The sequence below is a fragment of the Tamandua tetradactyla genome, chromosome X (genome assembly GCF_023851605.1).
Source record: "Tamandua tetradactyla isolate mTamTet1 chromosome X, mTamTet1.pri, whole genome shotgun sequence".
Lineage (NCBI taxonomy): Eukaryota > Metazoa > Chordata > Mammalia > Pilosa > Myrmecophagidae > Tamandua > Tamandua tetradactyla.
In genome coordinates, this window is record NC_135353.1 from 47,292,985 (window position 1) to 47,310,136 (window position 17,152).

Here is a 17,152-nt window from a genome sequence, read left to right on the forward strand (position 1 = left end):
ATTTTAATGAAATGCCCAGAATCCGCAAATCCATAAGGACAGAATGTAGAATTAGTGGTAGCCAGCAGCTGTACAGTGCTGCTTTTTGGGTGATGAAAAGTTCTGGAATCAGAGCACAACCTTGTGAACATACTAAAACCACTGATTTACACACTTTGAAAGGGTGAACTTTATTTTACGTGAATTACATCTCAATGAAAATAAAGCTATTTCTACTTTATTAAGCACTTACCCTGAAGATGGCTATCAAAATCAAAATCATATTTAGAGGTACACTTTTATGTGTGTGTGGAAATATAAACAAATAATTTAAATAATAGGAAGGGTACCCAGCTAAAGGACTACCAGCTAAGTGAGACCGATGAAAGGAAGTTCTGGGCGGCTCAGGGCGGCACCGTATATTTTAGCCTAATGGAACCTTGGGCGAATACAGAAGACTACTCCTGACACGTGACTAGAGCAAAAGAAGGGGAAAGGCGCACCGCGCGCGGGTGACGTCATTTCTACGCGACTCTTCTTTGGGGTTGAGTTTCCGGACTCGTCTTCTGAATTATGCCTAAAGTAGTGTCGCGGTCGGTGGTCTGCTCCGATACCCGGGACCGGGAGGAATATGACGACGGCGAGAAGCCCCTCCACGTCTACTATTGTTTATGCGGCCAGATGGTCCTGGTGCTGGGTGAGTAGTCGGGATTTTGTTTTTGGAGAGGGGGGAGAGAAGGGTTATCTGCAGGGTACGGAACTTTGGGTTCTTGGGAGCGAACTTTCGCTGGCTGTTTTCTGGGAGCCGCGTCACCTTGAAGATTGGTGGGCTTTCCTTCTCCATCAAAATCCTCCCTATACATTCCCCGCCCCACTCACTGGGAATCTTTTCTGTTTAACCTTGTGATTCTGTATCCATACCTCTCCGCACTCAAAACTAAACTCCCTCTTTCTGAAAAAAATCCTCTAACTCTCCCTACTAGCCTCTTAAAAAACTACCGCCTCTAGAAGCTTTATAACTTTCTGCTGGATACAAGGGTCCTGTATTGGCTCTCATTTTAGAACAAAAGAAAATAAAACCCTCCCTTCATCCTACTTTCCCCTCCAGCTGTAACCCCATTTCTTTGCTGCTTTTATAGCAAAACTCCTCGAAGAGTTATCTGTAATGGTTCTTTCTACATTCTCACTTGCCATTCCCTCTTGAACTCATTTCAGGCAGGCGTTTCTTCCCATCTCACCATACCTAGGTCGCTAAGTGAATTCCACGTTGCCAGTTCCAATGGTCAGTTATCAATGCTTATCTTTTTTTCTTTTTTTAATTTTTCTTGATACAGCAACGTACGAGCACATACATTCTTAACATACAAACATTCCATACATGGTGTACATCAGTGGCTCATGGTATCATCATATAGTTGTATATTCATCACCATGATCATTTTTTGGAACATTTGCACCACTCCAGAAAAAGAAATTAAAAGAAAAAAACTCATACATACCATACCCCTTACCCCTCCCTCTCGCTGACCACTAGTATTTCCATCTATCCAATATATATTAAATGCTCAGCTTTAACCCCTTTCTCAGTAGCATTTGAAAGAGGTGATCATACTCTCCTTGAAATGCTTTCTTCATTTGCTTCTAATCCTCACTCTACTGATTTTCCTTCTACCTCATGTATGGCTTCTTTTTCTCTCTCAGACTTTAATGCATTGCAGGGCCCTAGGGCTTAGTCCTCTGACCCATTCTCAATCTGTCCTTACTTCCTAGGTGATCTCAACCAGTCCCAAGCTTTAAATACCCCCTATATATGAGGACTCCCCAATGTTCATCCTTAACCCGGACATCTCCTCAAACTCCAATTGCCTATTTGTCACTGCTGCTTAGATGTCTAATGGGCCTCTCAAATATATCATGTTCAGAATTGGATTTGTGATCCCCTACTCTCTGCCCTCCCACTGTTCCTCTCATAGTCTTCTCTGTTGCAGTCAGTGGTACCACTGTTCCCCTCCCTTTCTTTGCTTCTTTTAAAGCAAAACTCCTCAAAAGAGTTGGCTAAATTGTCCTCACATCCTCACTTCCCAGTCTATCTTTTTTTTAATTAGAGAAGTTGTAGGTTTATAGAAAAACTGTACATAATATAAAGAATTCCCATATACCACCCCCATTCTATCTTTTTTTAAAAATTATTTTTATTGAGATATCCTCTCGTACCGTACAGTCCATCCAAAAAATATACTATCAGTGGCTCACAATATCATCACATAGTTGTGTATTCATCACCATGATCATTTTTAGAATATTTGCATCACTCCAGAAAAAGAAATAAAGAGAAAAAAGTAAAATCCCAACATCCCATATCCCTCTTTTTGATCACCAGTATTGCAACCTACCCATTTTTTTTTACCCCTTATTCCCACCCCCATTATTTATTTATTTTTGTCCTTATTTTTTACTCATCTGTCCATAGCAATAGTGTTTTGCTCTCCCTGCCCTCTCTCTTGGCCAGAGTCACTTTCCTGTTCAAAATTGGTGGTTTCCTATAAGCTCTAGAGTAAAACCAAAGTCGATATTAAGACCCTACATGATCAGGCCCCTAGCCCCTCTTGGACTTCATCTCCTTATACACTTCCCCTTGCTCACTGCACCCACTGGCCTTCTTGCTTTTTCTCTACCGTGTCAGAACTGTTTTCTCCCCCAGGGCCTTTGGGCTTGGTACTAGTTCCGTCTTGAACACTCTTCCCTCAATTCTTCCTCACTTCATTCAGGTCTCTGTTTAAATGTCACTTCTTCAGAAAACTCTTCTCTCATTGCCTTGTCTAAAACAGTACTCTGTTACTCTTTATCCTCTTAACCTGCCTAATTTTTCTTGGAAGCACTTATCACTAACTGAATTTGCTGTGTATCCTCTTACCCTGCCTAACTTTTGTTGTTGTTAGCACTTGTCATTATCAGAAGTTATCTTATATAATTATTATTTTAAAAACATTTCTGCCTCCTCCACTAGAATGTTAACTTTATCAGGGCAGGGACTTTGCTTTGCTCTTTGCTGAATCCCCAGCACAGTGTTAGAACAGTGCCTGGAACATACAGGACCCTCACTCATTTATTGAATGAATAAATGGATAGTAAGGAGGTGTGATGGAAAAAGCATGGAATTTTAAGTCATCTAGAGCCGGGTCTGAATTTTTGTTCTGCTTCTTACCAGAAGCCTGGCAGATCTTTTACCCTTTCTAAGTTTCAGTTCCATTCCTTCATCTTTAAAGTAGGGATAATAAATGTCTACTTCAGTGGTTGTTGTGGAGAGTGAAGTATTCTCTAATTGCCCTCTCCACTTCCTGAATCACTCTGATTACTTGACTTTCTCTGTGATCCTTTAGGTACTTGATTTGCATTATATTAATTTTTCATCTGCTTTCTAACTGTACCTGATTTGCTTCCTGTATGTTTTCATTGTTTTCCGATTAAAACTCCTCCAACTGGGATGGGTCATTTGCATACTGTCTATATCATATCATTTACCATCTTTCTCTTTTCTTAGCACTTATCTACCCTTTGCTCTTGATTGTCTCTTCTGATTCTAATGTATTACAATAAAATTAAGTATACCATGATCACAGAAATACGTATGACAAATGCAAATTGCAGTGCTGGGAAGAACTTTTGAGATAATATGATCCACTTATCTTTCAAATGAGGAATAAGATTGAGAAAGGAAATGATTTGCCAAAGATCACAAGGGTAGTAACAGAGCTGGGACCAAAATCCAGATCTCTTGACACCAAATCATTTTTAGTTGGAAAATTCAATAATAAGCTTCAATAAGTATAGCAATTACAATATTAAAGGCCCCAATGAAAAATTCTGATTGCCCAGGGTATTTCTCAGTGGTTCAAGTGACCAAATATTTTCTCCATTCCTTCAGATTGTCAGTTAGAGAAATTGCCCATGAGGCCCCGGGATCGATCCCGTGTGATTGATGCTGCCAAACATGCCCACAAGTTTTGTAACACAGAAGATGAGGAGACTATGTATCTCCGAAGGTAAGAAGTTGATGCTCTCTGTCTAGGATTTTCCTATTGTATTGGGGTCTAGTTCTGAGGAATATAAATATTCCATGTAGGATTGGACAGTTGGGCCCAACACTTTGGCATTTGCAGTAGTTCTCTAACGTCTGTTAATGCAGCAATACTTCTGTTGTACTTTGCTGAAATGATATTAAAATGTGATTTTGTTACCATTTGATAGCTATAATTTTGCTTTTTGCAAGTAGAATCGGTTCAAGCAACTGTAAGCTTTTGGAGCATATTGGGAGCCAGGCGTTGAAGTAGGGGCTAGATCTGTGAAGATGAATAAACATATGATCCCTACCATTAAAGAGCTCATGGCTCAGTGAAGGAGCAAGCTACATTTTGTTATATGGTAGAATACTGGTGGTTTGAACAAAGGCTTTGAGAAAAACAGGTGAGAGTGGACTGTTCTGCTTGAATGAGGGGTCAGAAAATCTCCAAAAAGGAGGTGGCATTTGTGTTGGGCTTTGACCTAAGATTTCACTGGTAGAATGAGAAGCATTCCAGGTGGAGGGAAATGGAAGCATTAAAAGCATTAGACATAGTATACTTGGGAAATTTGAATAGTCCTTTATGACGGGACCACAGCTTACTTTACAGGAAGGTATTCAGGCATACTGGGTGAGGGCAGAGTGAAATGCTGAAGTAGATAGATTTGGACTTGATGTGTGGGCATTGGACAGCCATCACCATATTTTCTTTTTCTGGCTTAAGCAACAGGAGTTTATTGGCTCATAGTTTGGAGGCTAGAAGTCCAAAATCAAGGTATCAGCAAGCCGGGCGGGCCACGGTGGCTCAGCAGGCAAGAATGCTTGCCTGCCATGCCAGAGGACCGGGGTTCGATTCCCGGTGCCTGCCCATGGAAAAAAAAAAAGGTATCAGCAAGCCATCCTTCTCCAAAGGTTTTAGTGTTCTGCTGGTGGCTTGCTGGTAAACAATCTCTGTTTCTGTTTGTTTGTTTTTTTCTTATATTTTTGTGTGTGAATTCAATTTGGAAGGTCGACCTAGGACCACATAAAGGTTTGTTGATTCTAGTATTAGAAAGTCCTCAGATGATTCTGGTGGGAGGGTGGAGAACTGCTTATAGTAGAAGATAATTGGAGACTGATGAACCATTAAGAATGCTATTGCTTCCTGCTGTGGACCAAGCACTTTGTTAAGCACCTGAGATACAGAAATGAATTCATTCATTGAAAAATATTTATTGAGCCTGCTATGTGCCAGTCATTAGTTTAGGCTCTTTGAATATAGTAGTGAACAAGGGAGATTAAATATCTGTCTTTAAATTTATATTCTTGAGGAGGAACAGACAATAAACAAGGAATCAAATGAATAATGCTAAGTAGTTATAGTTGCTTTGAACAAAGGGAAAGAGAGTAATGGAGGAAAGAAAGATGGTAAAAGTTTAAATAGTGAGTCAGGAAAGGCCTTTCTAAGGAGGTGACATTTGAACAGGGACATGGATGAAATGTGGAAACAAGTAATGTAGATACTTGGGGGAAGAGCATTCCAGACAGAGGAAATATGGAGTGCAAAACTCTGAAGCTGCAGCAAGCTTGATGTAGCCTGCAAAAAGGCCAGTGTATCTGGAGTGAAGTGAGTGAAAAAGGAAGTGATAGAAGAGGTGGACAAGAAAAGAAGGCCTATATCATATAGGGCTTTGTAGGCCATGGTAAGGACAGACTTTATTCTAATTGACTCTAAATCTTTAGAAGGTTTTGATCAGACAGTGACGTCATCTCTTTTACTGTTTAAAAGATCTTTCAGAAATCCACCCTGTGGTTTGTGGAGAATAAACTATGAGTTACCAAGAGTGGGGACAGAAGTAATTCAGGTAGATGGTATCAGTATTTCTAGTCATAAGAAGTGACTAGATTATGATTATATGGAATATAGAGTTGACAGGACTGCTGTCTGTTTCTGTTTTATCACGATCTGTCTCTTCTGTCTCCTGTGGCATCTGTTCTTGTCCCCTAATTTCCTTTGCTTATAAGGAGTTCATTCACCCTGATACAGTTTGGTGTCATCTTAGAAGATCCTATTTACAAGAGTCCGCCCCCGTAGGACTGGGGTTAGCATTTGAACGTATCTTTGTCGGGGGGCATGATTGAGTCTACCACAGCATCCAGGTCGGTTTGGTGGGAAGTAGCACTGTGTATTTGCATTTTTGGTCTTTTAGATGGCAGTAAATTTATAGCCATATCCTGAACCTTCCTGTACTGAATCCTGCTGTTTCCCCTAGAGATGGTCCTGGTATTAGTGCACCATTCATAGAACATACAGTGCTTTGCTGTGAGAGCTACTGTGGAGAAAAACTGTGTTCCTGCAACAGGGCCAGCCAGTTGAAACTCAGAAGGAACACACTGCCCCAAGGAAATTTGTGTCAGAAAATGTGGGCACTTTACCGATCCAGCTAGAGGGTAGGCAGCATGTTCGGTGGGAATGAACACTTCTTGATTGTCAGTTTATGATGGCTCCAGAGACTGGGGGGTATGTGTAGATGAGGGGTTTTGAGGCTCGGAAGCATGCTTTTAAGTTCACTGAATTCTTGCCTTGTGTTGCATATTGGGTATCCATGCTGAATCTGTTTGGCATTCTGTCACATCATTCTTCTATCACTTGCCATTTTAAGGAGGAATACTGAGGTAAATATTCAATACTTCTATTGGCCTGTGTTCTCCAGTACCCTACCACCACCTTTTTTTTTTTTTCCTGCTTAACACAGGAAGCAATCTGCCAGGTGAGATTTTTCTAGCAGAAGGTGTTCTTCTTTGCCAAGGTGGACAGAGAGTAAAATAATTGGAGCAGCCTACTGGCCAGAGAGGATGGGAAAGGGACCCTTCTCTCTCTGACCTTTGTTTTAGCTCCTTCTGGTCTTGAGAAAGGAAGGGGCTTGGAGGCCATCTTCCTCTTGCTGTGACTTCCCCAAGACCTAAAGGTGTTCCAGTCTCAAACCTGAAACTTGAAAAAAAAGCAAGTGGCAGCATCTTTTTTACTCAAAAGTCATGTCCCTCTGTCCCTCCTCTCCCCATTCTTCTCCTGTGTAGAAGGGCCACACTGCTCTGTGGGTGCTAGAAAAATTAGTGGACTGTGACCCAAAGAAATGTGGGCTCAATGCTGCTGGGTGCTCTGAGTTAGGGAGTCATTGCTTTCTCAAGAGAGGACCCACAGGTTTGGGGAAGTTGCTGGGGGGACCCAGGTCAGTTGCTCCCCAATTCTCACTTGCAAGGGATATGGTGTGCCATGGAGCATGTGACCTCAACGTCTAGAGAGATTATGGATGGGAAAGGGCCCAGAGGGTGGACCCTGTGACATGTTGCTGGTATGAGTCCCATTTACTGAGCAGTTACATTGCTCACTCCCCAAGCTTTGTTCACCTCCTGCAAGCAGTCGATCAGGGAGTTGCTGTCATTCCTGTTGCTTGGCAGCTACAAGCCATTCATTTGCTCTTCGGGCAAGAGGACTAACTAAGTCATGTATGCCAGAAGCTTAAGTCCCATCTAGGGCTGATTGCTGATCACACTATAGAGAAGGCCTGACTGGAAATCCAGAGGACGGTGGGGTGGAAGCCTGTTTTGCTCTGCCAAGGTCCTGGACCTTCCCACAGCTGTGCCTGCCACCGTCTTAGGTGAGAATCTTCTTGCCTTCTTTCATTTGGGAGCTGTCTTTTGCTGGCCACCTGCTGACTCAACTTGAGGGTCTTAGGTGACTGCCCACAGCTCCCTCCCCACTGCTGGGCCCTCGTTTGTCAAGCTCAAACAGGAATGATGTTCTACTTTGATTGTAGTCAAGACAGGGCATAAGTTATTGTTTGTATAAAAAAGAATCATGTTCCCTGTGTACATTAAAAAAAGAAAGGAAATGTCTCTGTATGGGAATAAACCTTGTTTGAAAATTTGGAAAAAAAAGAAAGCATGAGTTCTCTAAACATGTCACCTAGGCTTTGGATGGCATCACTGTTTTTTAAGCAAGGGAGTGACATGATTAGATCAGTTTTAGATTTGGGATTCTTTGGTGTATATGGGGAATTGAAACCGGGGGGGGATAAAATTACATAGAAAGAGTGTGGAGCAAGAATAAGAGAGAATTAAAGATGCAATTCTAGGAAACACTGGCATTTGAAAATCAGACAAAATAATTGGAACAGAACTAGGAAAACCTGGGGGTGTGGAAGACAAAAGAGGAGAGAGTTTTAGGGAATGGGTGTGTGGTGTGTTTCTTGTGGAAGAGGTTTGTCAATGGTGTCAAATGCCACAGAAAGGTCAATCTTAGGGAATTAAGAAGTCCATCCATTCATTCAACACATATTTCTTTTTTTTGTTTGTTTTGTTTTTGCATGGGCAGGCACCAAAATCAAACCTGGGTCTCTGGCATGGCGGGCGACAGTTCTAACCTGCTGAGCCACCGTGGCCCGCCCTCAACAAATATTTCATTTACTGATCTACTGTATGCCAGGTACTGCTCTAGAAGCTGGGATATACCAGTTAACAAGCCTTTATGGAGCTTATATTCTAGTGCTGAGCCAGGAAAAGCCTCAGGCTGACAGTTAGCTATGTTTATTTAAGAAACCAAGCTGTTGTCAACCCACACTAATGAAAAGAGTTAGAAACCACTGCTAGGTTACTTTTAATAGCAAATCAGTATCAAGCACCATTGTGACGATGGAGCTTCTAAAATTATGTGGCTGAAGAGAAAATTGGTTAAATACATGATACAATTGGGAGGGTAGGTTATAAAACATAAAGTTCATGAAGATAGGTCTGCCAGGAAACATCAGAAAACACTCCATTAGTAAATAGGAAGGTTTATAAATAACATGCTCTATCTAAGGTTAATCCATTGTCTCGTGCTTGATGTCTCTCCATTAACCTTTTTTCAGGTTTCTGATTTTGAAAATTATCAACTGACTGTCTTTAGGGTTATTGAAATGTTTATAAGGGTCTTCCTTGAGTTCAGAAAGTATTTAACAACACAACTAAGCCATAGGCTCCTGTGGCACCATAAGGCAGATACCCTCACCTCTAATCCAGAAAACTGCTGAGTGGCTCTCGCTGAAATAGAAACCCAGACTCTAGTCAGCCTGATCCTGGAGGTGAGCCAACTTCAGGCCCAGCCTTGGTGCCAGTTACTACCCACGCTGGTGGCCTCTGGTCAAGTGACTCTGTTGGATCACAGAGTTCTTAGATTTTACCAGGGAAGCATGATAAGCTTTCCTCTTAGTTGATATAGTTCCTGCTCCATTCATGAACAGTCTTTCCAAGACCCCACCCTAGGGTGCTCCCCTGTAGACCAGGTGAAATTTTGGTCCACACTTCCCCTTCCTCTTCTTTATCCAGCAGATTCCAGGGAGCACCTATTACTGATAATATTCCACTCTGCCCTAAACATGCTCTGGAGCCCAACATTTTCCACCTTCAAATCTCCCCATTCTGAAGTAACCCTCCTTTTCACATGGACATTCCCTAGTATTCTCTTTCCTGTCATTTGCCAGTTCCCCAAACACCAGTGGTTGATTTCTGTCTGTATCTTTGTTCCTCATACCTCCCTTGATACTCACTCTCTCCTTGATTTCTGTGGAGCTACTCTTGTCAGTCTCGTTCTATTCTTTGTCCTTATCAGTCCTCTTACTGATTCTTGGTATTCTGCCTGTCCCTTAAATGATGGAATTCCCCTTGATTTTGTTCCCTCTCTTTTTATAATGCAATTTTATTGATATATTATATATTCACATACCATATAATCATCCAAAGTGTACAGTCAGTGGTTCACAATATCATCATAATCAATTTTTAAAAAATATTTTTATTAACAGATCTTCACACACATACACCCCATATATGGTGTACAATCAGTGGCTCACAATATCATCACTTAGTTGTATGTTTATCACCATGATCATTTTAGAACATTTGTATCACTCCAGAAAAAGAAATTAAAAGAAAAAAGCGAAAACTCATACATACCATAGCCTTTACCCCTCCCTCTCATTGACCACTAGTGTTTCCATCTACCCAATTTATTTTACCCCTTATCCCCCTATTATTTATTTATTTTATCTGTATTTTTTAAATCATCTGTCCATACCCTGGATAAAAGGAGCATCAGACACAAGATTTTCACAATCACACAATCACATTGTAAAAGTTATCTTGTTATGCAAACGTCTTCAAGAGTCAAGACTATTGTAACACAGCTCAACAGTTTCAGTATTTGGCTTTCTCAGTCCCATGATGCCTGGTCCTTGCGAATCCCAGGAGTTCTATTGCACATCGCCAGGTAGATTTACAGCCCTGAGAGTCATGTCCCACATAGGAGGGATGGCAGTGAGTTCACCTGTCAAATTGACTTAGAGAGAGAGAGAGGCCACATCTGAGCAAAAAAAGAGGTTCTCTTTAGAGAAATGCAAATCAAAACCACAATGAGATATCCTCTCACACCCACCAGAATGGCCATTATCAACAAAACAAAAAATGACAAGTGCTGGAGAGGATGTGGAGAAAGAGCCACACTTATCCACTGTTGGTGGGAATGTCAAATGGTGCAACCACTGTGGAAGGCAGTTTGGCAGTTCCTCAAAAAGCTGAATATAGAATTGCCATACGACCCGGCAATACCATTGCTAGGTATCTACTCAAAGGACTTAAGGGCAAAGACACAAACGGACATTTGCACACCAATGTTTATAGCAGCATTATTTACAATTGCAAAGAGATGGAAACAGCCAAAATGTCCATCAACAAACGAGTGGCTAAACAAACTGTGGTATACACATACGATGGAATATTATGCAGCTTTAAGACAGAATAAACTTATGAAGCATGTAATAACATGGATGGACCTAGAGAACATTATGCTGAGTGAGTCTAGCCAAAAACTAAAGGACAAATACTGTATGGTCCCACTGATGTGAACCGACATTCGAGAATAAACTTGGAATATGTCATTGGTAACAGAGACCATCAGGAGTTAGAAATAGGGTAAGATAATGGGTAATTGGAGCTGAAGGGATACAGACTGCGCAACAGGACTGAATACAAAAACTCAAAAATGGACAGCACAATACTACCTAATTGCAATGTACTTATGTTAAAACACTGAATGAAGCTGCATCTGAGCTATAGTTTTTTTTTTTATTTTTTATTTTTATTTTTTCTCTATATTATCATTTTATTTCTTTTTCTGTTGTCTTGCTATTTCTTTTTCTAAATCAATGCAAATGTACGAAGAAATAATGATCATACATCTATGTGATGATATTAAGAATTACTGATTGCATATGTAGAATGGAATGATTTCTGAATGTTGTGTTAGTTAATTTTTTTTTAATTAATAAAAAAAAATAATGGGAAAAGATCAGATCAAAAAAAAAGAGGTTCTCTGGGGGTGACTCTTATGTCTAATTTTAAGTGGGCTTAGCCTACCCTTTGCAGGAATAAGTTTTATAGGGGCAAACCCCAAGATTGAGGGCTCAGCCTATTGATTTGATTATCCCCACTGTTAGCAAGAATATCAGAAATTCTCCAAATGGGGTAGTTGAATATTTCCTTCTTTCTCCCCATTCCCCCAAGGGGATTTTGCAAATACTTCTTTATTCACTGCCCAAATTACTCTGGGATATATCAGGGCATCACACTAACCTGGACAAACCAACAAGATCTCATGCCCTATACAAGATTCCGTGTACTTACACTGTTCAACTAAACTGACCATACAAGTTAAGTTAAGTAATTTGCTACCCAAAATAGAAGTTTTACACCAAATAAACATCTTCTAACTTCACACAGAAGTTAAAGTTTTAAAATATGGACTATATCTTCCTTTACCCTGTGTGCTGGTTTGAAGTGATGTATGTACCCTAGAAAAGCCATGTTTTAATCCTAATCTGATTTTGAAAAGGCACCGTTTCTTCTAATTCCTATTCAGTACTGTATGCTTGAAACTGCAATTAGATCACCTCCCTGGAGATTTGACTCAATCAAGAGTGATTGTTAAACTGTATCAGGTGATGACATTTGGGTGGGTCTTTATTAGTTTCTGGAGTCCTATAAAAGAGGAAACATTTTGGAGAATGAAGGAAATTCAGAGAGAGCAGAGCAGAACAACATAGCCACAAGAAGCAGAGAGTCCACCAGCCAGCGACCTTTGGAGATGAAGAAGGAAAATGCCTCCCAGGGAGCTTCATGAAACAGAAAGCCAGGAGGGGAAGCTAGCAGATGATGCCACGTTCACCATGTGCCCTTCTGGATGAGAGTGGAACCCTGACCATGTTCTCCATATGCTTTCTCACTTGAGAGAGAAACCTTGAACTTCATCAGCCTTCTTGATCCAAATCTTTCCCTGGATGCCTTTGATTGGACATTTCTATAGACTTGTTTTAATTGGGACATTTTCTTCGCTTTAGAACTGTAAACTAGCAACTTATTAAATTCCCCCTTTTAAAAGCCATTCCGTTTCTGGTATATTGCATTCCAACAGCTAGTGAACTGGAACACCCTGTATTTTGATCTACCCCAGTCCTATCTCTAGTTGAAGTCTGATCCCTTTTTCAACTTCAGAATTGATGTTTGAACATTTTCATTACAACAAAAAAGTAAAAATGAGAATAAAAGTAAAATTAAGAGTAAAAGAGAACATCCAAAACATAGCAACCCCCTATTGCCCTATTATTTATTTATTCATTGTCTTCCCCCCAGTTTTTTTTAATTTTTAATTTTATTTTTTAAATGCCAAAAAACACCAAATAAACGCAAACATTCCTATTTCCCTCTAGCTACTCCAATACACCAAAAACTGAAAAGGGGTTTATATATACTACATGAGAATAACCTCCAGAATGACTTCTCGACTCTATTTGATATCTCTCAACCACTGAAACTTTATTTTGATTAATTTCTCTTCTCTGCTTTGGTCAAGAAGGTTTTTTTACTCCCACATTGCCAGAGCCAGGCTCATCCCGGGGAGTCATATCCACTGTTGCTAGGGAGATTCATACCCCTGGGAGTCCTGTCCCACACAGAGGGGAGGGCAGTGAGCTCAACTGCAGAGTTGGTTTAGAGAGAGAGGCCATATCTTAGCCACAAAGAGGTTCTCTGGGAGTGACACTTAGGCATGCTCATAAGTAGACTTAGCTTCTCCTTTGCAGGAATAAGTTTCATAAGGGCAAACCCCAAGATCCAGGTCCTGGCCTATCAACTTGGCAGTCCCCCATGAGTGTGAGAATATCAGGTCTTCCCCGGGTGGGGAAATTTAATATTTCCACCTTTTCCCCTAGTCCCTTGAGGCATCTTTGCAATTACTTTTTAATCTTCAGCCGAGATTACTGTGGGCTGTATCAGGTCACTACACCAACCTGTACAAACCAACAGGATCTCACTCCGTGTTCAAGGTTCCATGTAGTTATAGTTCGTATATACTGATCATACAAGTTAAATTAGATATTGTGCTATTGAAAATATAAAATTTCTTCCAAATAACCATCTCTTCCTTTGGTTTCACTCAGAAGGTAAAGCTTTAAAATTTACTGTCAGTATCATCCTTTACCCTTTGATCTGATTTACCTTAGTCCTACCAAGATCAGCTTCATTCACATTTTAATTGAAGTCTGATCACTCTTCTATGTTTATAACAATTGCTGTATGGGGTAATGCTGACTTTCACAGCTGCAGAACTCTGGCTCTGAGTCACAGGTATCACACAAATACCTAATATTCCTTGGAATTACCAGATTATACACAAAGAGCTCAGTATCTCAGAATTTAGAAATAATAGTTACAACTCCAGAATACATTTGACTTGCTGTAAGAGCTTACAATCTAGGAATGTTTACAATAGGCCTTCACCTGATAACCTATGCTCTCAAATTTAATTTTTGCATATTATAGTTAGTCTGTATTATTGTGTCATTTTAATATCTGTCTTTTCATTTATGGCTTATTTCACTCAACATACTGTCCTCAAGGTTCATTCACCTCTTGCATGCCTCATGACTTCATTCCTTCTTGCAGCTGCTCAGTAGTCCATTATATGTATACACCACAGTTCCCACTTCTGTTCCTCAGTCGATGTACCCTTAGGCCACCTCCATCAATTGCATATTGCAAACACTGCTGCCATAAACACCAGTGTGCAAATGTCCCTGCTCTGGATTCCTCCAAGTATATACGCCAAATTATGGTGTTCTGGGATCATGTGGCATCCCCATTGCTAGCCTCCTGTGGAGCCACCACACTGTGCTCCAGAGGGTCGGCACCACTCTACCTCCTAACAGTAGTGAATAGGTATATCTCTCTCTCCATATTGTAGTTCTCTGTTCATTTTTAAAAAAAATATTTTTATTGATAAAACTTAACATACAAACATACATTCCTAACACAAACATTTCATACATGGTGTACAGTCAGTGGCTCACAGTTTCATCACATAGTTGTGTATTCATCACCATGATCATTTTTTTGAACATTTGCAACACTCCAGCAAAAGAAATAAAAAAGAAAAAACTCATATATGCCATACCTCTTACCACTTCCTCTCATTAACTAACCAGTAGTATTTCCATCTACCCAATTTATTTTAACCTCTGTTCCCCCACTATTTATTTATTATTTATTATCCATTATTTATTTTTTACCCATTTTTTTTTTACTCATCTGTCCACACCCTAGATAAAGGAGCACCAGACACAAGGTTTTCACAATCACACAGTCACATTGTGAAAGCTATACCATTATACAATCTTCTTCAAGAAAAAAGGCTGCTGGAACACAGCTCTACAGTTTCAGGTACTTCCCTCTAGCCACTTCAACACACCATAAACTAAAAAATGATATCTATATAATGCATAAGAATAACCTCCAGGATAACCTCTTCACTCTGTTTGAAATCTCTCAGCCACTGACACTTCTCTGTTCATTTTTATAAACAGTTTTATTCATACATCATACAATCCAACCTAAGTAAAAAAAATCAGTGATTCCCAGTTTAATCACATAGCCATGCCTCATCACCACAGTCTGTATGAGGACATTTCCATTTCTTCTTCAAAGAGTCTCTTACTCCTCTCCCATATCCCCTGCTTATTGACATTTGGTTTTGTCATACTGCCTTTGTTACAGTCAATGGAACCATATTACAGTGTTACTGTTAACTATAGACCCTAGTTTGCATTGATTATATTTCCCCCTCCCCATTCCATCCCATTTTCAATGCCATGCTTGTTGACATTTGGTTGTTCTCCCTCATGCAAAAGCTTTTTTATATTTGTACATTTCATCATAATCATTGTCCATTCCAAGCATTCCTAAGTTATACCATTTCAGTCATTACATTACAATCATTATTTTATTTTTGCATTGGCAGGCACCAGGAATTGAACCCGGGTCTCTGGCGTGGCAGGTGAGAACTCTGCCTCCTGAGCCACCGTGGCCCGCCCTACAATCATTCTTTTTTTTTTTTTTACATGAGCAGGTACCGGGAATCGAACCCAGGTCCTCTGGCATGGCAGGCAAGCATTCTTACCTGCTGAGCCACCGTGGCCCGCCCCCTACAATCATTCTTGTTGAATATTTTGTACCCCTTCAGTATCAAATGCCCAATCTCTACCCTCTTTCTATCTCCTGATAACCTGTGTTCTTTTTGTTTGTTTTTTATACTTAAAAATTTTTTAAATATAACATACTAACACAAACATTCATACTATATGATCATAGCATTCTTGGTATATAATCAATAACTTACAATATCATCACATAGTTGTATATTCATCACCATGATCATTACTTAGAACATGTGCATCAATTCAGAAAGAGAAATAAAAAGAAAAAAGCAAAAAGCTCTTATATACCATACCCCTTACTCCTTCCTCTCATTGATTGCTAGTATTTCCATCTACCCAATATATTTTAGCCTATGTTTCCCCTATTTTTTCTATACCCCTTATCATGCCCTTTCATTGATCATTAGCATTTCAATCTACTAAATTTATTTTAACATTTGTTCCCCCTATTATTTATTTTTATTCCATATGTTTTACTCATCTGTCCATAAGGTAGATAAAAGGAGCATCAGATACAAGGTTTTCACAATCACACAGTCACACTGCGAAAGCTATATCAATATCCAATCATCTTCAAGAAACATGGCTACTAAAATACAGCTCTACATTTTCAGGAACTTCCCCCCAACCTCTCCAATATACCTTAACGAAAAAGGTGATATCTATATAATGCGTAAGAATAATTTCCAGGATAACCTTTCGATTCTGTTTGAAATCTCTCAGCCATTGACACTTTATTTTGTCTCATTTCTCTCTTCCCCCCTTTTGGTCTAGAAGTTTCTGTCATTTCCTTGATGCTGAGTCCCAGCTCCTTCTAGGATTTCTGTCCCACGTTGCCAGGAAGGTTTACATCCCTGGGGGTTATGTCCCATGTAGAGAGGGGGAGAGCAGTGAGTTTGCTTGTCATGTTGGCTAAAAGAGAGAGGCCACATCTGAGCAACAAAAGAGGTTCCCTGGGAGTGACTCTTAGGCCTAATTTTAAGTAGGCTTAGTCTATCCTTTGTGGGGATAAGTTTCATATGAACAAACCCCAAGATTAAGGGCTCAGCATATTGCTTTGGTTGTCTCCACTGCTTGTGAGAATATCAAGAATTCTCCACTTGGGGAAGTTGAAGTTTCCCCTTGTCTTGCTATTCCCCCAAGAGGAGTTTGTAAATACATTTTTGTTCACTGTGCAAATCACTCTGGACAAACCTACAAAATCTCATGCCGTACTCAAGATTCCATGTACTTATGTTGCTCAGTTAAACTGTCCACATAAGTTATATTAGGAAATGCACTAGTCAAATTATTGATTTTGTACCGAATAAACATTTTGTTGCTTTAGTCTTACATATAAGTTAAAATTTTTAAATATGAATTACCATCTATTTTCAACACCCTGCAATATTGACATTCCCTTGTTATTCCTCATGCAAAAACATTTTTTTTAATTTGTACATTTAGTCACTATTATTGTACACTCTAGGCATTCCTAGATTGCACCATCTCAGTTTTTCTCATCTATCTTTCCTTCTGATTTCATTTTTGCCCCCAGCCATCCTCCGTCATT

General features: G+C 39.9%; 1 protein-coding gene across 1 annotated transcript in view; it reads left to right on the plus strand.

The window, feature by feature from the left end:
- The first annotated feature begins 511 nt into the window (after nt 1-511).
- The window catches only part of STEEP1 (STING1 ER exit protein 1), a 121,084-nt gene continuing 104,443 nt past the window's right edge, over nt 512-17,152 (plus strand). Inside the window, exons 1-2 of the mRNA XM_077145575.1 lie at nt 512-676; nt 3,905-4,022. Of these exons, the coding sequence (XP_077001690.1) occupies nt 553-676; nt 3,905-4,022 (242 nt within the window). The 5' untranslated portion in view covers nt 512-552. The remainder of the gene's footprint in view (nt 677-3,904; nt 4,023-17,152) is intronic.